The 27221-nt window shown below is 40.4% G+C and overlaps 2 protein-coding genes across 4 annotated transcripts; both read right to left on the reverse strand.

Annotated features, from left to right (window-relative positions):
- Positions 1 to 1577: 1577 nt before the first annotated feature.
- Positions 1578 to 12744, reverse strand: LOC116054894 (interferon-induced protein with tetratricopeptide repeats 1-like). Of its 2 annotated transcripts, XM_036006932.1 has the most exons (3): positions 12609 to 12744; positions 9506 to 10003; positions 1578 to 2743 (listed from the first exon to the last, which is right to left on the reverse strand). In XM_036006932.1, exons 1-3 carry the CDS (start codon positions 12614 to 12616, stop codon positions 1939 to 1941), a joined length of 1311 nt encoding a protein of 436 aa, XP_035862825.1. In that variant the 5' UTR covers positions 12617 to 12744; the 3' UTR covers positions 1578 to 1938. The 2 variants fall into 2 exon arrangements, with proteins under 2 accessions (XP_035862825.1, XP_031162489.1); XM_031306629.2 differs by lacking the exon at positions 1578 to 2743 and having other exon boundaries at positions 6890 to 10003.
- A 2560-nt stretch (positions 12745 to 15304) lies between these two features.
- zgc:103559 (uncharacterized protein LOC494056 homolog) lies at positions 15305 to 23589 on the reverse strand. Of its 2 annotated transcripts, XM_036006931.1 has the most exons (12): positions 23357 to 23589; positions 22424 to 22789; positions 22102 to 22253; positions 21629 to 21743; positions 21405 to 21551; positions 21271 to 21316; positions 20878 to 20971; positions 20576 to 20762; positions 20309 to 20447; positions 16497 to 16669; positions 16350 to 16382; positions 15305 to 15619 (listed from the first exon to the last, which is right to left on the reverse strand). In XM_036006931.1, exons 2-12 carry the CDS (start codon positions 22568 to 22570, stop codon positions 15470 to 15472), a joined length of 1383 nt encoding a protein of 460 aa, XP_035862824.1. In that variant the 5' UTR covers positions 22571 to 22789; positions 23357 to 23589; the 3' UTR covers positions 15305 to 15469. The 2 variants fall into 2 exon arrangements, with proteins under 2 accessions (XP_035862824.1, XP_031162488.1); XM_031306628.2 differs by lacking the exon at positions 23357 to 23589 and having other exon boundaries at positions 22424 to 22851.
- Positions 23590 to 27221: the final 3632 nt, after the last annotated feature.

Genomic DNA, 27221 nt, shown 5'->3' on the forward strand with positions numbered 1-27221 from the left:
TTGAGAAGAAAACAACAAAAACGTCAACAAAAAAAGTGCAGAAAAATTGACAAAAACATCGACAATAACATCGGAAATTTGTGACAAGAGAACTTTAAAAAAAAAATGACCAAAAAGTTGGAAAAAGTGACAAAAATTTCGGCAAAAACATTGGGAAAAGTGACAAAAACATCGGGAAAAACATCGGGAAAAAGTGACAAAAATATCAGCAAAAACATCGGGAAAAAGTGACAAAAACATCGGGAAAAACATCGGACAAAAGTGATAAAACCGTCACCCAAAAAACGTTTTTATGTGAAATTTTGACCCAGAACAAAAAAAAAGTTGCATATGGTCGACGGGACGACAACACAAGGGTTCAATATTTTTTCTTTAACGTCTTAATTTCGTGTTACACTGTAGGCTATGTATAGATAGATAGAACCTATGTATAGGCATAGTTTTAGTCTGGTGTTTTTACAGTCAACAGATGTAAACCTACTTCTGTTTTATGTGAAAAATATGTTATGTCTGAAACAAGATACAATACAGATGTATATATAAAAGACAGAACACACTAAATGGAAATAAAGGTGATGTGCCTTTAAGCACGTGTTTAGTAGGCCTATGGAGCTTTTTCACAGCAGACATTTTTACATGTCTTAGCAGGAAAAGCACGGCTGAAGTTGATAACCCTAAGTGTCCCAGTAAGATATTTCAGTGAGTCAGCATGAACAATACCAGGACCTCTCGTAAGTGGAATGCAGCCATCATTAATGGTCTTGAATCAAGGGGGTAAGCGTCTCCTCACAACCCAAACCTCCTATGGCGCCATTTTGATGCTAACAAGCACTCACCCGCCGTTAGCATCCCATTGACTGCCATTCATTTTGACGTCACTTTGACAGCGAATAACTTTACATCTGAAGAGTTTAAAGTCTTTATTTGTCCATTGTTTATTTCTAAAGAAACACGACAATGTATAAAAGGCTCCATTACCTTGTACCTCACGTTATGGCTCCGTAGCAGACGTTTTTATAAAAACAGGCTAACAATTGGGTCATATTGGTTCCATTTGACACAAAATCTCTATTTAATCATAGAAATATGGGTTTCTTTCAACCAAAATTGCCCAAAAATAATAGTTTAAATGGTTTCAAAACAATATCTTGACTAAACGTTGACATGTACCAGTCTGTGATCAACTCAACATCCTCTGATCTTAACTATTAGTCAAAATAATTCATAATTTCTGCTTTTTTAACTCAAAAAGTAAGTATAATGTCACATAAATTAGGTTTATTGACCAGGAATTAAAAGAAATGTTGAGGAGAAAAGTGACAAAAACTTTTAAAAAGCGACAAAAACGTCAATAAATCAACAACAAAAAAGTCAATTTTCAATTTTGACCCAGAAGTTCATGGTCGACGGGAAGACAACACGAGAGTTAAGAAAACAAACAATTTGGCAGCAGCTTTCAAAAGTTATAGTTTGGTTAACGTCCATCATCGTCCTGTGTGAAGTTCTGTAAGATTGTTTAGAATACAGAAATTTCTTGTATAGTTACCACCAAAAAAAAAAACTAGGATTTCCTAGTTCACATAATGTATATTTAATAGTATCAGCGATCATATTCAGATTATACATCAAATAGGCTAACTATTACATTAACAACTATGTATTGTTCTTACAGTAAAGCAAACGTATTATGTTCTTATACGAAGTAGAGCTACTGTATTTCTGGACATTAAAAAGCGACGTAGCATTCAGGAGGTCTTCACAGTAAGTTTCCTCACTTCCATTTTAACTTTTTTAAAGAATTTTCCACAATTTCCTCAAATTGTTCCCCCAAATCTTGTGTATGTTATCAAAATGAATAAGTATGTATAGGCTACAGATTTTAGGGAATGCATTACCTATGTTTTTTTTCTGGATTTAGAACCAGTGCTGTTAAAAACACTATGGCTCTTGCAGGTTTCCCAGAAACATTTCTATTTCTCTACGCATATAGCCTTTGTATTTCATCCTCTCCAGAGCTTTGATGCTGTTCCCACGAAAGAAGGACTGATGCGGTATCGTTGCTGTCTTCATGTGATATAGTATTGACGTTTTGCGATCCTGACGGTCAAAGTTTAAATGTTTTGCGTAGTTGTTGTAAAGCATCTGTTTGTCTCCAGGTTCCAGATCACTTTCTAGCAGTTCCTGGTATATCTGCTCAGCTTCGGCCTGGCCGTAATTTGACTTTGCATATATATTTGCGAGGTCTATTTTCTTCTCAAGGAAAGAATGAGGGTAAAGAGCAATCACCTCATTATGGAGACTGATTGCTCTGTCTATTACCCTTGGATTTGGGCGAGTGTAACTGAAACAAACGATCTTCCATTTGTAGCAGAGTGCAGCGTATCTCTTCAGGTAACGCTCATCTGGATGGGTTTTCAGAGCCTCCTCTATCAATTCAATGGCTTCATCAATAGAAACATAGTTTCTGTAAATCCTTAGTAAAGGATTAATACCACTGTAGCTGCTGACAGGATTTCTCAAAACCTTTCTGGATAACTCACGTGCTTCATCTTCAATTCTCTCTCCTTTCTTTGCACAATGCTCAAGGTAGTAAACAGCGAGGAACATGTTCTCTGGATCCTGTTCCTTGGCAATTCTCATTTTCTCCAGAAGGTCAGCCTCCAGCCCTGTGTCGCTGTACTTAAAAGCATCCACTAACCCTAAGACGTAGCTGGTGTTCCACTCCACCATGTCTGGCTGCATCCTGATGGCTCTCTGGAAGTAATCGGTAGCCAGCTTTTTGTCAATGTTTAACTCCGCCAAGGTCCAGCCTTTCTCAGCGTAGATCTCTGGATGGAGCTCGTCCTGGGATGGAGATGGGTATTTATTCATCAGGGCGTCGACCTTTGACAGGTAAGCCTGACTCTCTGCTTGGTCTCCCAGGTGGTGGTGCAGCCACGCCAGGTTCCCGTAGTTCACCACCAACCAGGGACCCTCATCTGCGTTTCTTATCTTCCTGAAGGCCTCTGCAGCCTTGTTGAAGAAACTCTGGGCGTCTTCAGTGAACCCCAGCTTGTACTGAATGAACCCCCGCAGGTTGTAAATGTGACCCAGCCAGCTGTTTCCCTCCTCGGTGCCGATGTCCTCCAGCTTTTCCCTGAGACGGTAAAGTTTAAATGTGCTGATGGGGTTCGGTTCCCAGGTGAAGTGGCACTGCAGGGCCTCCAGTTTGGACTCCAGTGTTGTTTGACTCTGAGCAGCACTGATGGAGAATAAAAATAAATATTAAAACATATCATCAGCCTTGTAAACAACATGCTCTGAAGTCTGCTATGTTTGGATGACTACTTTTCACGTCATTTAGGAAGGTGTGTGTGTGTGTGGGGGGGGGGGGGGGGGCATGGAGCATTGAATAGAGTGAGTAATTAACCCTTGTGTTGTCTTCTGGTCGACCATGCACTTGTTGTCCGTCTGGGTCAAAATTAACATAATATTTTTGACACATTTTCTGACGTTTTAGTCGCTTTTTTTTGTCACTTTTTTCAATGTTTTTGTCACTATTTTCCACGTTTTCGATGCTATTTTTCACTAACACCAACTTACTACCAATAATTCTACACATATTTTTGGAATTCATGGTCAATAAATCTCATTTATAGGAGATTAGACCTAATTTTGAAATGATGAGTGATTTTGACTAATGTAGCTCAGCGTAAGTTCTTACAGGAAGACTTCATATTCCTTTTTCATCACTCCTAGTTGATCAGCTGTTTCTCGGCATGTCACTTGTCAGTAGTCAATCACATTCAGCTGTGTCGTTAATTAAACCAATCAGTCGGGCATTTGTCACGAGCCTATCACAGCATGACATCCTGTTTTAAATCTGCTCTCTCTTTTGCGGTTCTCAGTTGTCGTTTCAGGAATAGAGTGCGTCCCGCTTCCTCCCCTTCAACCACCGGAAGTCTCGCCCACATCTTCGGGTATCGTCAGCGCTTGGCTCTTAATTGGTTCCTGTGCATTTTCATCACCACCACCAGTGTCTGGACTCCATCGGGGGATATGTTTGGGTTCATATACCCTTTATGACATAGCCTATGTTTTCGATGGAGTTCAATCTCCAGAGATTATACAATTCGCATTTCATGTTTGTCGATACAATAAATATGTTCATTTGCTAATGAAGTCTCTCCTGATTGAAATATTAGAGGAACGTATGTTGGTGGAGAATCAGTCAAAGTTTAGTCAGGTTTTGAAAACCATTTCAATTTTTTTCAAATGCTATAAAATTGAATACCCACAATTCAATGAAAGTAGTAATCAAGTACTTGCAATTGTACTTAATTTTTTTGAGTAATTTGGTTAAAAAGAAGCCCATATTTCTGATACAGAAATTTTGAGAATGGGTCAAATTTGACCTGAGGACAACATGAGGGTTAAGTAGGTTTGTTTTTGCACTATTTTATTCCACCCTTTAGTTATCATCACATACGACAGACAGACATGGAGTAGAGAAATGATTTAATTCATTAAAGTTAAACAAATTACAAGCATTTCTCCAACTTCTTGTCTATCAGTAGTAACTGTGTAACAATAAGCCTTGCCTATATATAGATTGTAGATTTGTAGGAGCTATAATGTTAATATTTTGGGTTCTGGGACTCAATAACAAACACAATAAATAAATCATAATGATATACACGTTACTCATACAATGATATGAAATGCAGAAGGAGCTATACTTACCTCATCATTCAGCTGTTTCCTCAACTCAGTAGTTCTCTAAATTTTCGGCTGCTTTCTGCTCTTAAATGCTGCTTTGGGTTCGCTGGTATAACGTCAGTGATGTCCAACTTCTGCTTTCCTGTAAGTTATGTTGTTAAGCACGTGGCTTCAAATGGTCATACACGTCTAAGTGAATGTCAGTATTTGAAAATCGAAAACGCATGATCTGTCTTAACCACACCCCATGACTATCGTTTAACAAGAATGGAAACCTACAGGTTAATGTTTTAAGTATTCTTTTTCTTTTAGCTATGATACCACGCTACACTGATTGAGACATTCACACACAAGATGTCCCATTTTTATGGTTGCATCTTCCCATCAAAGGGAAATATTAAGATGTCAAATGCTATGATTTAAACATGTTTATATATTTAGTATATGTGGACACTTTCAGCAGCATCTGATTAGATTAAATTAGACTAGACTTGTCTTCTGCTTCTCCAAAACATTAAAACACAACAATGACATCCAGTGTTTAATGTGTTTAGTTGTTCATTATCAAAATCTGTGTTGCCCGTTCACAAACTTGAACATTTAACATGAATATTTACCACCACCATCAATTCCAAGTATTCCTTTTGGCTTGAAATTTCACATTTGCATTTGCATGAACTGGGGTAGACGCTCAATATTCATGCTCCATCTTGAAATACATTAGCCGGTAAGGGACATACAGGACATACTGCTCCACCTTTCGCGTTATCGCTGTCACATGATAAACTCACAGGTGCTGCTAATGCTGCTAACGGGTATCGTAGTTTCCCGGCCCCGGCAAGTTTGAAGAAGGAAACATGGAGGACCACACGTATTCAAAATCCAAATTTCAGGAACAGGAGTCTTCTTCTTCTTTGCCCAGGAAAAGAAAAAGGAGATTGAAAAGAGCAAGAGACCGGCTTTTTGAAGTGTGAAAGCTACCGTAGCTGTAATACGTACTTTGAACTGCGTGGTGCGAGAGAGTTGATTGCGATATATGATCTCAACGCTAGATGGGAGAAATTCCCACACATTGGACCTTTAAAGATATAGCACACTTATATGATACTCTATTAAACATAAAACAACAATTGTGCAATGAGCAGAAACAGCAGCAGGTGGAGAGGAGGTAGGATACAGCCTACAAGAGATCACATTTAAAATACCTTTTTAAGTCTTTTCTAGTGCAATTATTTTGCATTCAGTGCCTCTATGGCATCGGGAACAAAAGACCTCTTATAAATATTCCGGCTCGCCCTCGGGACCCTGAATCGAATGCGGCCCGACGGGAGCAACTCAAACTCAGAGTTTAGTGGGTGAGAGGCATCCACAGATATCTGTCTGGCCTTCCTGAGTACCACACTGTCAAATATGAAGAGCTTTGACAGCGGGTACCTGGAGACACCTGCATTAAGACTCTCTGCTGCCAGGTTACTGTTTGGTTACTTCACACTTATTTTATACACTAAAGTTTCAATTTTAACCTCCTTTAACCTCCTCCCCTCTGGCAGGCGCTACAGATCCCAGCGCACAAAAACAACCAGACACAAGAACAGCTTCTTCCCCGCTGCCATCACTCTACTGAACACTTGGTAAGTGGGGTCATCCCCACTTTGGCCACTCACCCTCTTTTCTACACATTACTTATCATTCCAAAAGGCATTTGCACACTACTTTGCACTATTACTTTTCGCACTTTACATCCCACTCCATGTGTACTTGTCTTGATATTATGTCTTATTTGTATATTTGTATTTTTGTATATTATGATGATATGTGCCTGTATGTATATTGTTGTCTCTATTGTACAGTATGCTACTACTACATGTCTATTTGTTGAATGTATAGAGAGTTAACACCTACTGAAGTCAAATTCCTTGTGTATGTAAGTACACTTGGCCAGTAAAACTGATTCTGATTCAGATTATTTTTCATGCGTTCACATATAAACTTAGAGAAATTGTTACACAGTTGTATGTGTTTAATGTTCATCCATGTTCACTTAAAAGTAAATAAAAATATTTGGCAGTAACTTGTAAAAGTTGTAGCTTAATTAATGTCCATCATGGTCCTGAATGTGTAGGGTACAAGAATATATAGTTTCCACCTAAACAAACAAAAAAAACACACTGTAGAGAGGCTTTCTTAGTTCACATTATGTAAATTTAATATTATCATTTAGGCTACAAATAGAGATAATATTCAGGTTATACATCAAATGAACTATTACATTACCAACCATTTTATTTTTCTTACAGCAAAGCAATCTTCATACACAGAGTATAATGTTGTTATATAAACTTAAAGTGAAAATGAAAACATTCAACACAACAGGAATGTAATAAACGCCGTGGTTAAGTTAAGAAAGACGACATCGGATCAAAATCTATTTAAATTAATCATATGATGACATTTGAACGTGTCCACAATTAATGTTATTTAAAGGACCAGTGTTATTAAATGACTCAGCATGTTTCATACACATCACGTTTACCACTACTGAGAGTTTTCCGGGGAAAATGTAAAGGATTTTATTTTTAAACAGCCTTTGTCTTCCACAAAGTGTAAAAACCTGCCTTTTAAGGACACATCTCATCTTTGCGATAACCAAAAAAAACGAGTTGAAACATGTTTTGAGTGTTGTGTCGGTGCCTTTTCCCCTTTTTTAATTTAAATTCTGAGTAAAACTATCCTCCATATTAACATTGTCGCGGCTGTAAGCAAAATGCCCACCACCTACAATATAAGTGCACAACACAATAATCAACAAACAACATGAATGAGACCATAAACAACAAACAATATGTGGCTCCTACAAACATTGTTTTCTATGCAGACCTAATGGAACTAATCGTGCAACGCCACTATTGCCCTTTCACGCTTAATGCTGGAAAGCTAGCAAGTAGCACACTTATTAGCTTAAGTTCTAACACTCAGACACGTTATTATTTTCATTTGCAGCTTCCCAGTCAATACTGTCAGTTCCAACTAACACTCACCAAACAATGTTAAAAAGGTACGGGGACAGGTTACAAGATCTAAAAGCATTACATAAAAGCCAACATTGTATTGATAATAAGCAACTTTTAGGTATTTCTCTAACAATTTATGTGATTTTGTGCCAAGGAGCACATTTTTTTGTGTTCACGGCAGAAAGTTAAAGCTAAATTATCTACACATCGTTGCTTCATATTTGGGCATAGAAGCTTGGTGATAAAGTGATTACTCTAGCTAGTGAGCTAACCGCTAACACGCTAGCCAACCTTTCGTTCTGGGAACTGTACATCATTTCAGTTAACAGCAACAGCTAAAAAGCTAGCTTGCTTGGTCGCTAATGGAACAATAAGTTCATGCAGTTTATACGCAAGGTTTAAGCGGAAACCTTCAACTTTTGTAACTTTATGTTCAATAATTTGATGAGCTCTTTAGTTGAAGCATACTGACTAATTTAAGGCCAGATTCTGCAAGCATTTATAATGCAAAATAAATTTGTTTTAATGGAATCTCAGCTAAAGGATTAGAGACCAGGGAAAAAACGACCCCATAGGTCATATGTAGAGCAGCAATTACCACCCATACATTTATTGTTAGGTAGCGCCCTCTTGTGGTGGAGTAATTATGACGGGAGCAAAGCAGGAAGTAAGGTGACATTGTATTAAGACCGAGAAAGTCTTTTTAGGGTGTGTGGGTGGTTGGGTCAAACGTGTTTAAAACCACAACTGTTACGTTTAGGTATGAGGATGGAGAACGCTCCTTTGGGTCGTATTGCCTGCCAAATTATGAAATGCTCCTATGGGTCGTATTAGAGGCTAGGAACAATTGACCTATGTGGTCGTATGGTTTGGAGGACTTGTTGGAGGATTCACTTGTAGGGATAAAGTAAATGTGCTCTAATTATTCACATTAAATGGGGCCAAACTTTACTCCCTGGATTTAGAACCAGTGCTGTTAAAATCACTGTGGCTCTTGCAGGTTTTTCAGAAAGTCCTCTATTTCTCTACACTTTCGGTTCCTGCCTCTGTCTTTAATTCTTTCCAGAACTTTGATGCTGTTACCACGAAAGAAGGACTGATGCGGTATCTTTGCTGTCTTCATGTGATATAGTATTGACGTTTTGCGATCCTGACGATCGAAGTTTAAATATTTTGCGTAGTTGTTGTAAAGCATCTGTTTGTCTCCAGGTTCCAGATCACTTTTGAGCATTTCCTGGTATATCTGCTCAGCTTCGGCCTGGCCATAATTTGACTTTCCGTATATGTTTGCAAGGTCTATTTTCTTCACAAGTGAAGAATGAGGGTAAAGAGCAATCACCTCTTTATGGAGACTGATTGCTCTGTCTATCATGTTTGGTTTTGGGCGACTGTCCCTGAAAAATATTATCTTCCATTTGTAGCAGAGTGCAGCGCATCTCTTCAGATAACGCTCATCTGGATGGGTTTTCAGAGCCTCCTCTGCCAAATCAATGGCTTCATCAACAGAAACATAGTTTCTGTAAACCCTTATTAATGGCTTCATACCACTGTAGCTGCTGACAGGATTTCTCAACACCTTTGTGGCTAACTCACGTGCTTCATCTTTGATTCTCTCTCCTTTCTTTGCACAATGCTCGAGATAGTAAACAGCAATGTACAAGTTCTCTGGATCCTGTTCCTTGGCAATTCTCATTTTCTCCAGAAGATCAGCTTCCAGCCCTGTGTCGCTGTGCTTAAAAGCATTCACTAACCCTAAGACGTAGCTGGTTTTCCACTCCACCATGTCTGGCTGCATCCTGATGGCTCTCTGGAAGTAATCTGCAGCCTCTTTCTTTTGTTCTGCGCTGGACTTCATCAGGGTCCAGGCTTTCTCAGCGTAGATCTCTGGATGGAGCTCATCCTGGGATGGAGATGGGTATTTATTCATCAGGGCGTCGACCTTTGACAGGTAAGCCTGACTCTCTGCTTGGTCTCCCAGGTGGTGGTGCAGCCACGCCAGGTTCCCGTAGTTCACCACCAACCAGGGACCCTCATCTGCGTTTCTTATCTTCCTGAAGGCCTCTGCAGCCTTGTTGAAGAAACTCTGGGCGTCTTCGGTGAACCTCAGCTTGTACTGAATGAACCCCCGCAGGTTGTAAATGTGACCCAGCCAGCTGTTTCCCTCCTCGGTGCCGATGTCCTCCAGTTGGTCCTTTAGACGTAAAAATATGGACTCGCTGGTCTCCTGATCCCAGGTGAAGTGGCACTGCAGGGCCTCCAGTTTGGACTCCAGCGTTGTTTGACTCTGAGCAGCACTGATGGAGAATAAAAATAACAAACACCTCATCAGCAGGTTCATGTATGCTCTGAATTGTGCTATGTTTAACTAGTGTTCCTCTCATGTGAAGGACAAAAGGAAAATAAAAATGGAGTAAGGAGCATAGATGGTGCCAGTGAGTAGGTCAGCCATCGTGCCTGCTCCGCTCAGACTTTGTTTTTATTTATTTTTTGCACATTTCATTTCACTCTTTAGCTATCATCTCATACAACAGACAGACACTTTTGGCACTCAGATTCACAGCCACACAACAGAACGATCGGGCCTCAGAACAGGCTGAGGACCGCGGCACATCATCAATGCCCAGTATCGTACTAGCTAACGTCCAGTCTCTGGAGAACTAACTGGATGGCCGCAGGGGCAGGATAAAGTACCAGAGAGACCAATGGGACTGTAACATCCCCTGCCTAAGGGGCGGAGCCAGATGTTGTATACACCCAGACCAATTTACTGTAGCTATTTGCACTATTTTTCAAGCTATTTCATAATAGAATGCCTAAAAATCTGTAAATCATTTGCGAAAAACATGAAAGTTGCCAAAGAAAAACTACATGGGATTATCACAAAGTGGGCGTGTCTGTAAAGTGGAGAGTCGTGGGTACCCATAGAACCCATTTTCATTTATACATATGGAGGTCAAAGGTCAACGGACTCCTTTAAAAAGGGCATGCAAGTTTTTCCAAAACTAAATTTAGCCTAAATTTGGAGCGTTATTTAGCCAATTTCCTGACAAGCTAGCATGACATAGTTGGTACCAAATGGATTCATTATATTGTCTAGTTTCACATTATACCATTATCTTCTGTGTAGCTTTAGAACGGAGCCCGCTACAGTAAGGACAGTAAAGTCAGTCTAAAAGATTCAGGGCTTTTGAGAGAACATTCGGGGCTGGAGCCCCAGAAGCCACCCCTTCACTCCGCCCCTGCTCTGCCCTTTACTGTACACACCAGGGGCGGTTTTTTGTGTGATTAATTCACACGTCAATATATTTTTTTCAAATATTTTTGTTGTCATAATTTCACACAGATCATGAATATTACGCGGCAATAAACATAACGCCACCTTCACCGCCACTTATTTAGTTAATTTCCTGTGGAGAGTCGCAGACCGCGAGCGAATGGGTCCGAATGAATGCGGTGACAAAAGTGACAAAATAACGCCAACATGTTCCTATTTACATGTTGTGATTTGTAGATCACACCGTAAACAAACTGGGAACTATATTCTCAGACAGGTTTGCTGCAAAGCAAATCATTCCGCCCAAGTACTATATTCTTCCGCCTGAGAATATAGTTCCCCGTTTGTTTACAGTAAGAAGATGGCTGTGTCTCATGTTACGTTGTTATTTGTACACGCTGTGACTCTACAAATAACAACATGTAAATAGGAACATGTTGGCGTTATTTTGTCACTTATTGGGAGCAGTAGGATTACTGGAAACATTCACCAGCATGTTATGTGCTGGCCTGATGCCTCTGGAGCCGTCAGACAGCGTTACAACACGCACGGAGATGAGAAGGGTATGTATGGACTTGTCTAACTCTGGGGGTTACGGTGAATAAGCTAAATTCCCAATAAGTCGGCGTGTTCCTTTAAAGCTTTGTAGACCACCACATAACATGTAACACACAAAACATTAAAACAGGCAATAAAACATGGATAAAAAGATTAGAAGACAGAATAGAAGACAGTACATGACCAAAGTGTGCGTTTTGTGCAAGTAATTCATTTTACAGTTTGTTTAACATAGTGATTGCCACTGGGACAAAACTGTTTTTAAATCTTGTAGTTCTGCAACCAGGAACTTTTAGCCTCCGTCCAGAGGGGAGAGACTGGAATTCCCTGTCTACTCTAATCTACTCATCTGTTCAGACTGCACCTTAGCCCTTAAAATATAAATCTTAAGTCTCTAAATATAGCACTTGAAGTAGATCAGCATATTAAAAGCTCATGTAGTTGCACGATTTCTGGTAATTTTGGGTTGCATCGAAATGGTTTAATACACTTTTTGTAAGTTGCTTCAGTAAAAACATCAACTAAATGTACTGTAAGTTATAGTTTCTGTATTATAAACTATTCATGTTTATAGCCTACTGTGTATTATGGTTTCACTTGAAGGAACAGAAGAAAGATGACTGAAAAGTACCACTGTCCTCTGAGGAAACACATTACAGCAAAAAGGAAAATAAGGAAGTCATTAAATTAAAACCTAATAGAATGATTTAGCATGTATCCATCAGAATTGTATTCCTGGTAGGGTTTAAATCCCTGTGGCCTTTTCATTTTGATGCTGCCTTTTTTAAAGTAGCCTAATTGTTCATTTTCTTACACTGCACTGTAACTTATATTCTTGTATTTCTTACCTGTGTTATTCTATTTTAGCTGTGTTTATAGCCTATTATCTTTAACGAATGTTATTAATGGCGTCTAACTGTTCTTTTATATTTTATATAAGCACTTTGAATTGCCTTGTTTTACTATACAATTAAAGCTGCCTTGCCTTGGCTGAAAGGGAAGAAGGAAGACAGGAAAATAAGGAATTTATAGCATAGAAAATATGAAATGCAGAAGCACCTACTCACCTCATCATTCAGCTGTTTCCTCGACTTCTCTGGAAATAAAACTGCGGTTTCTGCTCTTGATGCTGCTTTCGTTTCGCTGGTATAAAGTCAGTGATGTATAACTTGTGATTTTCTGTAACTAAGGGTATTTAATGTCCAGCGTGCTCAGCTGTTATGCTTAATGTTTACGCTGAAGTCAAAGCCAGTAGAGGCGGGGCATCTCTGTCCTGCCTTAGCTTTCGTTTTCCCAGGAATGGAAACCTAACCCTATACAGCCACATCCGAACACAACTAAAACATGACTCATCAAATGTTGTCATATAGCCTATTTTCTCTTAAGTTGATTTTAAGTTTGTTTTTTTCTTCTTCTAGAAGATGCCACTGAGTGAAATAACAAGTCTTACCCAAGATGCCACATTTTAATAGCTGCACCTTCCTTTCAAATGCAAACATTAAGATGCGTTTATAGAATTTCAAAAAAAAAAAAAAAAAAATGATAAAAACGTCATAAAAAACGCCGAAATAATCTCTGTCCTGCCTTAGCTTTCGTTCTCCCAGGAATGGAAACCTAGTATTGAAACCTACTACAGCCACATCCGAAAACAACTCAAACATGACTCATCAAATGTTGTCATAATTTTTTCTCTTAAGTTGATTTTAAGTTTGTTTTGTTCTTCTTCTAGAAGATGCCACACTGAGTGAAATAACAAGTCTTACCCAAGATGTCACATTTTAATAGCAAAGAGTTCACAACTTTAACCCTCCTGTTGTTTTCGGGTCAAATTTGACCCATTTTCAAAGTTTCTAGCTATATATAGCTATATATATATATATATATATATATATATAGCTATATATATATATATATATATATATACATATATATATATATATATATATATATATATATATATATATATATATATATATAACGTGGATGGTTCCATACAACGCTCCTCACAGGTAAAATAAATGATCAGTTCACTAGCCTACTTTCCTTATGAAGAATTTCCAACTTAGCAAAGAGCGGCTGTCTGCAGAAGAGCTGTGAATGGAGTTACCTAGGAGACGCCTACATTATGACGTTCTGCTGCCACCTACCGGTGTAACCAGGTTACTGTTTCTTTGATAAATTGATAATTTTTTTTTAAATGCAACAGATTTATTTTATATTAGACCGTTAGAAGAATATATTTGATGAGCTACCTTAACACCACATTAGTTTATATATCTCCTATTTAATCTAATTTACCCCTTTTGTACTGTGATTAACTGTGTAATACTTGTATAATTTTTACAATATGATTTGGTTTTCATCACTCATCTATTTACTTTTCTATGTTTATTAAACCTGTTGTCTTCCCGTCGACCTGCAACTTTTTTGTTTTTCTGGGTCAAAATTCAAAACTAAAATTGGTCGACACTTTTTCTCACTTTTTCCGACATTTGTCACTTTTTTCCAAGTTTTTTGTCACTTTTTCCGATGTTTTTTTTTAATTATTATTATTTACATTTTATTTATTTTTTTTCTCTTCAAAATGCTATAAAATTGACTAAAACACCCAAATTCAATGATAGTGAACTGATCATTTATTTTACACAACCATCCACGTTATTTATTTTTAATTTATTTTGACAATTTGGTTGAAAGAAACCCAAATTTTCTGATATAGAAACGTTTTGAAAACGGGTCAAATTTGACCCGAGGTCATCAGGAGGGTTGATGTGTTTGCTGCTCCTTATCAGATATTAGGATCAGATACAAGTATTTTGTTTTATAGCTATAGTTTCTTTATGTGTAGGCCTATGTAGCCTATATTTTACGTGATTTGTGTAGTTTTTTTGCTCTCAGACATTGTATTGTGTATTTGTATGTTTCTGGCTTTCATTGTAAGTTTTGATAAATAAAGTTTATTATAAAAAAAAACAAAAAGCTACTGGAAGTCGTGCAATCTGATAGATATTTCGCACCTTACAGAACGAGTCAGTTACCATGCTTCAAACTGCATTCATAGAGGAAGTAGCCTACTGCATTCTGATGGATCCTTCCCATCTGACAGAATCAGTTTATCTACCGTTAACTGTATTAATAGAGGAAGTAATCCATTCTGATAGATATGACTGAATGAGCTACCCTACTTTTAACCACATTTAAGAGGACATAGTCCATTCTGATAGGTATTTCCTAACTGACAGATTAAGCTACCCTGCTTTAAACTATATTTATAAAGGAGGTAGGCCATTCTCATAGATATTTCCTTCCTGACAGAATGAGCTACCCTACTTTTAACCACATTTAAGAGGACATAGTCCATTCTCATAGATATTTCCTTCCTTACAGAATGAGCTACCCTGCTTTTAACCCTATTTACAGACAAATAGGCGCTTGATATATCCTACCTGTCAGCCTGACATACCCCGCTAGTTACTACATTTTAAGAGGTAGGCCATTCTGATAGATATTTCCCTCCTGACAGACTGGGCTACCCTGCTTTTAATTACCATCTATAGAGGACTTACCATCGAACCCTCCGATTGGTAGGTTGGTATTGAATGATTTTGTAATTTTGATGTGTTCAATTCTGCTAACTTTGCCTAAAAGGCCCGAAAAAAGGCACTATTTAATTAGTGTGTTCAATCTTTTTTTTTTTTTTTTTTTCAACATTTTGGTTTATTGGCTATATTATAAGATTATAAAAAGTATCTGTTGAACCAGCAAGTGTTCCCAGTTTTATTACAAATGCAAATTGTGATATAAAAATGTTCAGATAAAATCTAATGTAAAGAGAGATGAGAGAGATGAAGAAAACGACATGGGGCACTTTCACAGATTCAGACATAACAGTAACTCTAGTTATGTTAAGGTTAATTCCAGCTTGTTGTTATTGTGCTTCACAGTTGGGCTGGATTGGGATGAGGAGATGCTTCCCCAGAGGCTCGGGGCAGAAGGAGCCTTCTCTGTACACCAGTCGGCCCCTGACAATGGTCAAGCACACTACTCCTTGCAGTGTGACACCGAGGTAAGGAGTTAGCTGCATACAGACACACAGCATCATAAGCTCAGCCATATAAAATATGTGCTCCTTAAGGCCCTGACACACCAACCCGACGGCTGACCGTTGGCAGGAAAGGCAGTCGGACTGATCAGTCGGCTCCCCGAGGTCCAAAAAGTGCCTCAGAACACACAGTAGCGACGTTGACTTAGCTTACGTTCTGCGCGTGCCGCGAGACGTAATACATCTCCATAACAGCAGGCGGTGCTAATCTGTATTGTCGCCCAAAAAATTTAAGCCGGCAGCTGATTGGACGAATGCGTCACGTGGGTCTGGCTGCTCCCGGATTTTTCAACCGACCCTAATGGCGGCTTCGTTCAGAATACGATCTCATATTGTACTAAAATAGTTCGCCGCAACGTGTTTCTGAAAACATTTTAAGTGAGAAATAGGCCGTGCAGTTGCTGAATCTGTCTTCATTTCAGATCAACAAAGGTCAGTTTAAAAGATTTTCGTCAGATTTTGAGAGGAGTTCGTTGCTCATCCCGCTCGTCATTTCACTCCACTGCACTCCACCAATCAGATTGGTCATTGAGTCTGACTGCCCGCCCTCCGACCCAGCAAGTCAGGTCGGCCAAAATAAAGGTCGACAGCTCCTCCGACTGACGACAGCATGGAACACACCGAACAGACTTGTCCGATGGCCGATTATCAGGTTGGTGTGTCTCAGGCATTACATTATCCCCTTTGTTCATTTAATGTGGTTTACCTTGTTTTTATGATAAATGCTTGCTTCTTTAATCTGTGAAGAATGACAGAAAATGAAATTAATACAGTAAAAGCATAGCTTTTCTTTGTCCAAAATATGAAAGCAGATTTAGGTTGTTTTTTAATGTTATGGATTCCTAATACTAACTTCAAATTCTCTCTCTGGGTCCCATACGACCAAGTCAGCATCATAGCCGGGGGCAAGGCTGCCCTTCTGGTTGTCAAGACTACTTAGCTGGGCTGTTTTCCGGCTGAGGAGTCTCACCACATCAGACAGTTTAAAGCCTCTCTTACTGGCTGAACTCCAGAACAGAGACAAACCTGCAAATGGTTAAACATATGGGTGAAGAGATTAACAGGCCTATAGAGAATTGAGTTGACACGCTCAAATACGTATGAGGTTTTTCATAGTTTGTCTCCTGCATTCATCAATTGTTTTCGTGAAGTATTTAACATTGTGCATTAGAGTCTTTCTGGTGTCAGACTTTGACCACCCTCTCACTGTGTTTGAATAGTACATGATTTTTCTGTGCGCTAAACAGGCATTCAGCTCTTGTTTACCTCCATGTGAACTTCACCCAGTGTGGGTGATTGTAAGAAGGATTCTGGGTGGGAGGAGGGAAGGTGGGAGCAACTAATCCTAACTAACTATCTGCTAGCTGCCTGTCCCTAGCCTGGTCCTACCAGACTCTCGTACATTTCATTTTTCCAGAGAGTCTGGCCTCTCTCCATTGACAAGTGTTAACTTCCTTGAAGGCGGGTACTCTGCTGAAGTTTAAAACTATTGGATCTGCCCAGAGCCACTCTGGATCTGCCATAACCAATCGCTAACGTTTGGTCGTGACGTATGTCATGCGCATGTGCAACAAGAGGGGAGACCGACAACAACTATCGGCTTATATTTAGCATTAGCATCGCTAGCGTTAGCCTTAGCCAACTCCTTCACCACTAATGGAGCGAGCTGGAAAATCTAACTTTTCCCGAACCCCGTGGGGAGGAGGGCCACAACATCATGGCCACCAACACAACTCAGCAAAGATTGTTCTTGCTCGGACTTTAACTTCTGGATATTCAGCAGCGTTGCTGCCACAACGGACCAAATGGCTTCGCTCGCATCTTTCTAGTGCACGTCCTCAACGTCATCGTTCTCAGCCATTCCCTCTGTTCGCTGATTGGACCTACAAATATTTGACCGGAGAAAACCTAAGAATATACCGCAAACCCAGACGGAGTACTGAAGGGAAATGAAAATTGACCGGAAGTAAGTAGGAGAGCGGAGCCAGGCTAGCCTGTCCCCTCAACACACTGTAAAAAAACGCTCCACAAACGGCAACAAAAACAACCTGCACCAACCTGCGCCACCAAACATAACATACAGTATTCCAGCCAATAACCAACAAGAAGGATTTGGGGGTGGGGGTTGGGGGGTTAGTGCGCGGAAGCACGGAAGGGAGGGGACGGGATGAGGAGGAGGGAATTGCAGCTGGAACATTGGCTGCTAACAAGTTAAACCTGCCATAAGCAAACTTGTATGGGATTATTTTTGTGCCTTTAATTCCAATAGCAAAAGCAATACTTCTGAAGTATCAAACACAAATCACTAACTCCAGCAAAAAAAATTGATCAAATATATTGTCTGTGATATGTTGCTAGCATGATCAAAATACGTTTGTTGTTTCGTTGTGTTAAGTTACCAGTGATGGGAGTAACACGTTACAAAAGTAACGCAATTACAGTAGTGTATTCCTTTTTGCTGTAACGCAGTAATATGACGCATTACTAATAAAATGTCGGTAATATTATACCCGTTACAATCTCAGTAACGCGCATTACAGCGCATTTTAACCCAACTTTTAGTGCCATTTGTTTTTTTAAGAATTTACCAACACCGCCAAACATTTCGGCACAGAAAAAAAAGTCTGCAAGTATTATTTCCTGTTGCTGGATTCGGTGGTTGAAGTGACTACAGAGACAGACATTTGCGAGATGGACATTATTTTCAGAAGTTATTACGCTGCGTTGAAGCGAGCTGTACAGTAGCATAGTAGGTTTATCAGTGCTTTTAGCAGAAAACAGCTGCCTGCTGCAGCTGGAAATGTGGTTAATGAGCAGTTAGACCGAACCAAAAGCGCAGTAAAACCAAAACAATGAGCTCAAAGATGCTAAAACGGTCTAAAGAGCTACAGAGAACTGCACTACCACAATCAACTCCTTTCACATTACACCTTGTCATTGAATGGATTATTAAAAATATAGATGTGGACTTTTCATTTTAATTTACATTGACTTGTCAAAGATGCTTACTACATAGCCTCTTTGGCATCATGAAATTATTTCCAACCAAGTGAGAGATATCATATAGTAGCCATCGGAAGTCTGCTATGTTGTGAACCATTTTATAATTAACTGCTTGAATTCATAGTCCGTATGATACGACATGAACGCACCATTGTGGTAACACTTACAGTCAGTGACCATAGTTTTTACAATGCACGCTGGGAACTTTAGGGAGCTGGACATCCGGTGCACTGAAGGAATGTGGCAATTGGACATCCCGGAAAATGGCTGATTCCCTGGGCAGTTTACCGAACTAGGGAACGGGTCGAAATGCAACTATTTAGGGATGAAATATAATAATGTAATGTTATGTTGCATTGAGTTTTGCTTTAGCAGTGGTGCTAGGACTACAGTTTTAATCGTTGCTCCACTGGATAAAAAACTATTGTGTATAAAGTATGGTTGTCACTAGTCCGTACAGACGCGTAACTATCGGTAAGCAGGGTAAGCGGTGCTTACGGGCCCGGACCAATCAGGGGCCCGTGTGACTGGAAGATATTGATTGACAGCCGGGGCCCCCTATCACATTTGGCCACTGACCAAGCGGGGAGTGAGAACGGGTCATATTCTTTTCCTTGTTTCAGAGACCGTTCTCTTCACGTGTGTCACTCGAACATCTCACATTTACCAACAAAACGTACAGCGAAAGACCGTGCAAAACATTTCAGACCATCCTGCCAACCGGTATACATTTTAACATCAATGTACGCTGGAACGATTTTTCACTATAAAGTTGCTGAAAGCTGCTGCTGTTTCAATCCTGTCGGCTCTCTGCAGCGGGGCTGCTGAGTTCTCCCTGCGACTGACACACACAAACACACACGGTGGATGCAGGAAAAACCGGAGATGAGACGACACAATGACCTAAATTGAGGACAGCAACGCTCGTTATTGTAAGTGCAATGATAAGTTAAAGTCCAATAAGTACTTTATGAAACCGTATGAATGTGTGTCCCAGGCCAGGATAGGAAATTAACTAATAATGTAAAGATCAACAAGACACATACGTATGTTCAAATTTGATTCATTCAATGAATTATTACTTTTTGTCTTAAATACACCAGCCATTTTTATATTATACCAACATTTGCAGCATCCTGAGCCTTTTTGGTAAGGTTCCTAGGAAATCTCAGCCCAGAGTAATTAATTAATAGTAATAATTATTATTCTCCCCAAAACAAGGTTCCTTTTCCTCCAAGAACTATACAAAAAACTTTTTTTGCAACTTTCACTGTCTTCCGCAACTTCATTGCAACAAACATACAAAAGACATCACAACTTTTATCGCAATTTTTTACAAAAGCTCCCGCAAAACCAGGCATTTCGCAGGCCGCAACAATCTAAAAAAAAGGCCGCGAAATCCTGGAGGGACTGCCCTTGTGTGTTTTTTCATGTGTTATGGTACGCATTCACCAGTGTTTTTGTTGTTCTGGTGCACGTAGGCTACTCCTGATTTTGTCATCTCATCTCTTATATGCAGTGTCTCTATGATCCTATCCTGTCCTATTCATGGTAGCCTACTTGTGGACATTGCACCGTCATCATGTGCTGTAGTAGGGGGGCCCGCCTTGATAATCCTGCTTAAGGGCCCAGTGTTGGCTCGTTACGCCACTGAGTCCGTACCAAATTGTAGAGAAGAAATTCCTCCCCAAGCCTCAGTGAAGTCTCCATTATCCAGTTTCTTCAGATCAGGGGTGCAAGGGGAATGATCAGACACCACCATGTCAATCTGCCCAGCTTTCAGTGCGGACCATAACTGCTCCTGTGGGGACAAAAGCAATCATTTACTAGTGATCAAAGAATAATAAAGCAAATGCATCCCAGTTTTATGTTGAGGCTCACACTGAAAATAGTCAGACTTTCATCGACTGTGCACCCTCTTCTGTTTACCTGGTTAACAGATCCTCTGATGGGTGGGCAGCACTTGAATTGTGTAGCCCCTGCGGGTATGTTCTCTGCACACAGGCTGAGGTAGTGGTGGGTAGTCTCCACAGTCAGGGGCGCTCCGGCCTGCCGTGCTTCCTGGATTAGTGTCAATGGCTTTGCAGAGGACAAGTGAACTATATGACACCGCACCCTGGAGCAGAGACAGTTAGCTGACTGTGGCATCAATGCTACATTTACAACCAAATGCTATCCAGAATGATCCATTATGGTATCATGGTTATTTGTCACCACGCTAACGTTCTTACTGGTACTGGAGGCAGAGCTCTGTGACGGTGCGAATTGCCTCTATCTCCATGTCATCTGGTCTGGACTGCAGAAAGGTGGAGTACTGACAAGGGTCTAACATGGGAAGTGATGTAGGCAGCGCAGGGCAGAATATTAGTATCATATCAACAATGTGTTATAACCCTTAATTATTGGATATCATGTCAGCAGATATAGTTTAAATGTAGCTCGTTGTTGGTACCAAAGTTAAGTATAACCATTTTCTGACTATTCTAACTAAGGGCACTGCAAAAAATCCCAATCTTGACAAATCTGTGGTTGATTTTCTTAACGGGTTGCATACTTAACAGCTACTGCAACCGATAAAATGCCACAGACAGATGATCTGTTGTATGCTGTAAAATTGTTGTTACCGCCATTCTCCTCTGTTGTCTGCTGAACATCCCTCTCTGCATGAAACTGAAGGAGACAAAGCAGAAGTTATCTCAGTTACATTCCTGTACTTTATTTGGGTATGTTATGGAAGATGCTGCAGGTGGTAAGTTACCAGCAGGACACTCCCTGTGCCTTGCAGCTGCTTCATGGCTCTGTGTAGATCACAGTCATTCACATGAGGGAACTCCTCCACCCCACTATGGATGAGGAAACACTTGAAGCCAGCCACTCCAGCCTGGATCATGGGCCGTAGTTCTAGCTAGAAAAGAGACATCAATCGTTTGTGTTTGGCACAGTCTGGCTGAGAATGTGTTCATTTTTTTTTTCCCACTGTACCTTATTGCCAGGAATCACACCTCCCCAGAAAGCTGTGTCCACAAAACACTTCCCTGTCGCCTCCTGCAGCTTCGCGTGAAAATTTCCAAGTGTGGTAGTTGGAGGGATGCTGTTTCTGTGGGGATTTTAACAAAACTCACTGTTGGCCATTCAAAATCCAATGTCTCCAAAACGTTATTTTCCTTGGCCCGATTTCTCAAAACCACTACCATATACTATAAGTGCAAACATAAAAATGGCCTCTATATGAGGTTGTCACATGGCATTACATTTCTCCAAAAGTGGGGGAAAACGAAAACAAATGTAACTCTCAGAACCACAGTATGTACTACTACAGCCCATTGAACCTTTACCTGAGGAGGACAGTTATCTTGCAATCTGTTTACCCTGCAACCTTTCCCCTCCAACGGTGACCCTGTAAGGTCAGACAGTGGGTTTGGATTGATTTTGGGAGGGGGAAGTCTCAAACTTACAGCGGCATGTCCACAATGGTTGTCACCCCTCCAGCTGCAGCAGCCCTGGTGGCAGTCCAGAAACCCTCCCAGGACGTGCGGCCTGGTTCATTCACATGAACATGGCAGTCTACAATGCCTGGCATCACCACCATGTCACCCACATCCAACACCTGCCATCACAGTTGGGTTACATGCAAAATAACACCATTGGTTAAGTGCAAATAGATTATTAGGATTGTGAAATCAATTTACAGTATATGAGCTTATATATCTTTCATTGTCTCTCTCCATATGTCCATTTTCAGTATCCAAAAACTGAGACCAATGAGAGCCAGCTTACCTCACCGGCAACATCTCCAGAAAAGTCGCTGTCTGAGAGTATTTGATGGATCTTCCCATCCTTTATTACGATGACAGCAGGACGGACTTCGTCACCGAGCAGTACCCTCTTACTCCTCACAGCACTAACCATTGATCCAAGCTCCATGTCTGTCTTTATTGAGAATTAATGAGTGCAAAATAACTCTGCTTCTACACTTCAAAAAGGTCAGCGGCCTAGTGCTGAGGCACCACCCCCTGCTAAATGGTCCAAAGGATAAGCATTTGTGGACTTTGACATGTCAACCAGACTTTGGTCTGTGTGACATGCTGAATTTCAGGTCCAACCATGCACGGCAGAGTTTAGGTGAAACTTCATATGTAAGGACTAAAATTAGTGATATGAAGGTAAGATTATAATCACAGAGCAAGTGTGGAGACTATTGAAATGTGTAAGAATGGTGAGGACAAACAGGGTGATGCCAGGCACCCTTTAACGTAATCTTTTTAAACGTTGTTCTAATGTGCTTACTTTGCACGTTAACATCATTTTGGACTATCCTGGTAGGGGAAACACTGAATTTTGTAACTAAAAAGACACCAATAATTCTGATAAAACTTAATGCTGAGCCACAGGACCACTACACTACATACTACAAAGGTGAGGTGGTATTACAAATGGAATGTAGGCAATTATTGAATAAATTGGGCTCTTAGGATCAGTATTTATGTGGTGGGTGGCGGAAGGTAGAGGACCCAAACGCAGAGAGAGACAGGCAGGCAGGAGCAGTGTAGAAACTCAAAGATTTATTTCTTCCAAAAAAAAACAAAAACAAAACAAGGGAGTCCTGTGAGCTGCAGGCTTAATATTTTCACTTTATGCTGAACTCTGAACCTAACTTACCTAGGCTATAGCTAGCTGACACGTGTTAGACCTGGCTGTAAATTTACTCACCAAGGCCAAATACAGCTCATTCAGATATCTTGATGTGAGAGTTTAATGGACCCGTTTGAAAATAATCATGCCCATTTGGATTCAAACAGCTTTGCCGACTTTGAAGGCATGTTACGGCCATTTCCCAACATGCTACCTGTTCAGCTGGATAATTTTTAGGTTGTGACCTAGGTCGTACTTAAATTGTCATGACCAGGGAGGGATATATACCCATGTTGACTGGCTTGGTTTGAATTTCCAAAAGAAGGGTTGAACTGTTCAACCCTTCTTTCTTCTTTCTTCAACCCTTCAGGGCCTATTCTCGTATTGCCAGACCTCTCTCCACAGCGCGGGGCCCGACCCTGGTCATTGGTGTGAAAGAGGTATTAGAAAAAGATCAAACGGGGCTTGGGTAGCTCCCCTGGTAGAGCGTGCGCCAAATTAACAGAAGCTCAGTCCTCGATGCAGCGGCCGCGGGTTTGGTTCCACTTCACTGCATGTCATTCCCCCTCTCTCTTCCCTTTCATGTCTGAAGCTAACCTGTCAAAAATATAGGCCTAAAAATGTCCAAAAAAAAAACCAAACAAGGGAAACACTAGCGCTGCCTTAAGGCCAAAACAAGAGAGAATAAGGAGGAGTTTCTTCCCTCAGGCCATTCTGGTCTGAACCAGTGACTTTCACAATCTACTCATCTGTTCAGACTGCACCTTAGCCCCTTAAAATATAAATATAAATCTTAAGTCTCTAAATATAGCACTTGAAGTAGATCAGCATATTTGAAGCTGATGTAGTTGCATGATTCCTGGTAATTTTGGGTTGTATCGAAATGGTTTAATACACTTTTTGTAAGTTGCTTCAGTAAAAACATCAACTAAATACTTTCTGTATTATAAACTATTCATGTAGTAGCTACTGTGTATTATGGTTTCACTTGAAGGAACAGAAGAAAGATGACTGAAAAGTACCACTGTCCTCTGAGGAAACACATTACAGCACAAAGGAAAATAAGGAAGTCATTAAATTAAAACCTAATAGAATGATTAGAGTAGCCTAATTGTTCATTTCCTTACACTACACTGTAACTTTTTTTCTTGTATTTCATACCTGTGTTATTCTATGTTAGCTGTGTTTATAGCCTATTTTCTTTAACAAATGTTATTAATGGCGTCTAACTGTTCTTTTATGTAAGCACTTTGAACTGCCTTGTTGCTGCAATGTGCTACACACAATTAAAGCTGCCTTGCCTTGGCTGAAAGGGAAGAAGGAATACAGGAAAATGAAGAATTTATAGCATCATTCAGCTGTTTCCTCGACTTCTCTGAAAATAAGACTGTGGTTTCTGCTCTTGATGCTGCTTTCGTTTCGCTGGTAAAGTCAGGGATGTCCTCACTTGTGCTTTTCTGTAACTAAGGTTGAGCACGCAGCTTTAAATGCTGAATGTTTACGCTGAAGTCGAAGCCAGTTGTAGAGGCGGGGCATCTCTGTCCTGCCTTAGCTTTCGTTCTCCCAGGAATGGAAACCTAGTATTGAAACCTACTACAGCCACATCCGAAAACAACTCAAACATGACTCATCAAATGTTGTCATATATTTTCTCTTAAGTTGATTTTAAGTTTGTTTTTTTCTTCTTCTAGAAGATGCCACACTGAGTGAAATAACCACCCTTACCCAAGATGCCACATTTTAATAGCTGCACCTTGCTTTTAAATGCAAACATTAAAGGTCCCATGGCATGAAAATTTCACTTTTTTTCAAACATGAGTTCCCCCAGCCTGCCTATGGTCCCCCAGGGGGTAGAAATGGTGATAGGTGTAAACCGAGCCCTGGGTATCCTGCTCTGCCTTTGAGAAAATGAAAGCTCAGATGGACCGATCTGGAATCTGCTCCTTATGACGTCATAAGGGGAAAGGTTACCTCCCCTTTCTCTGCTTTGCCCGCCCAGAGAATTTGGTCCACCCATGAGAAAGAGACAGACATCATGGCTTTCAAACAAGCGAAGCATGGCAGTTGGTCAAGGCCACACCCCCACGCTGTAATTCTGCACCAAGGCTGAATTTCGGGAAAGAGACTTCAGATACAGTATTAGGGGACCACTAAGGTCTATATAAAGAGACTTCAGATACAGTATTAGGGGACCACTAAGGCCTATATAAAGAGACTTCAGATACAGTATTAGGGGACCACTAAGGTCTATATAAAAGAGACTTCAGATACAGTATTAGGGGACCACTAAGGTCTATATAAAAGAGACTTCAGATACAGTATTAGGGGACCACTAAGGTCTATATAAAAGCATCCAAAGAGCACCATGTCATGGGACCTTTAAGATGTAATGTTTCAATAGCAAAGAGTTCACAACTTTAACCCTCCTGTTGTCCTCGGGTCAAATTTGACCCATTTTCAAAAGGTTTCAAGGCCTATATCAGAAAATTTGGGTTTCTTTCAACCAAATTGTCAAAAAAATAATAATGTGGATGGTTCCTATAACGCTCCTCACAGGTAAAATTCAGACCCTTCAGACCATGGCTGCGGGAACTAGGGGTGTGGAGGGTGCTACAGCACCCCCTTAAACAAACTACAACCATAATTAACAATTACATGTACATTTATTTTAATGAATTGACTATTGATATTAACCTACTCCCTTTCATTACAATTAAATGTAATTTGATTTTAAAATTTGGTTGGTAAGAGATAAAAACATAATTTGATCAGAATGAATCAGCCAATTTTGCCAAGAGCGAGGCGCACTGCGCGTCTCTGACCTCTGACACTCGTTCATGAGTGAAGATAGTTGTGGAAACTTTCCCAGTGGGTCAACAGCACAGAAGTTAGCTTGCCTATAACATGGCAAGAAAGCGCATTTTGGATTTCTTCATAAATCAACCACAGGCTAAAAAGCCTAATAGACCTGAGTCAGAAAACCCAGCAACTGTAACTAAAAGAAGTACCAGCAGCACCTCTACACCTGCCACTCCCACAGTGACCCTGCTAGCAACAGACGACGAGGCAGCTAACTTTTGATTTGATTTAATTTAATTCAGTGATGTGTTTCATACCCTTGTATTTTGTGGCTCAGAGTTTGAGCTTGTAGTAGGCCTATTCTGTACCATTGTCGTAGCGTTGTGCCTATATCCTGCGTTACCCGCGCCTAGTTTTGCCCTGTCTTGTATTTTGGATTTCATTCTTGTTTTAGTGTTTCTGCTTGTGGAGCGTTGTGATGGATGTGGTGTGTGGTGGTTGACTTTGGCTGAAAATGTCACTCTCGAAAATTTGTCAGCACCCCCAACTCAAAATATGTCCCCGCGGCCATGCTTCAGACTGACAGGGTTGTGGAAAAAAAACAAAAAAAGCTTTGAAGATGTGTAATACACGTGTATTTGTTTAATATTTTCATTTCATTTGACGGCATATTGTAATATGTTCTGTGTGCGTGTGTGTGTGAGGGTGGTGTGTGTGTGTGTGTGTGTGTGTGTGTGTGTGTGTGTGTGTCTCTGTCTGTGTGTGTGTGTGTGTCTCTGTCTGTGAATGTGTGTGTGTGTGTGTGTGTGTGTGTGTGTGTGTGTGTGTGTGTGTCTCTGTCTGTGAATGTGTGTGTGTGTGTGTGTGTGTGTGTCTCTGTCTGTGAATGTGTGTGTGTGTGTGTGTGTGTGTGCGTGCGTGTGTGTGTGTGTGTGTGTGTGCGTCTCTGTCTGTGAATGTGTGTGTGTGTGTGTCTCTGTCTGTGTGAGTGTGTGTGTGTGTGTGTGTGTGTGTCTCTGTCTGTGAATGTGTGTGTGTGTGTGTGTGTGTGTGTGTGTGTGTGTGTGTGTGTGTGTGTGTGTGTGTGTGTGTGTGTGTGTGTGTGTGTGCGTCTCTGTCTGTGAATGTGTGTGTGTGTGTGTGT

Source organism: Sander lucioperca, chromosome 11 (genome assembly GCF_008315115.2).
Source record: "Sander lucioperca isolate FBNREF2018 chromosome 11, SLUC_FBN_1.2, whole genome shotgun sequence".
NCBI lineage: Eukaryota > Metazoa > Chordata > Actinopteri > Perciformes > Percidae > Sander > Sander lucioperca.

What these genes read in the sequence shown, in the direction of transcription:
- zgc:103559 (XM_036006931.1), bottom strand. Translation starts at nt 22,570, where the DNA reads ATGGAGCTTGGATCAATGGTTAGTGCTGTGAGGAGTAAGAGGGTACTG. An exon ending in GACAACAGAGGAGAATGGCG is followed by an intron (nt 20,972 to 21,270) that starts GTAACAACAATT and finishes TTCCCATGTTAG; the next exon opens with ACCCTTGTCAGTACTCCACC. An exon ending in GCATTTATCATAAAAACAAG is followed by an intron (nt 15,620 to 16,349) that starts GTAAACCACATT and finishes GTCTGTATGCAG; the next exon opens with CTAACTCCTTACCTCGGTGT.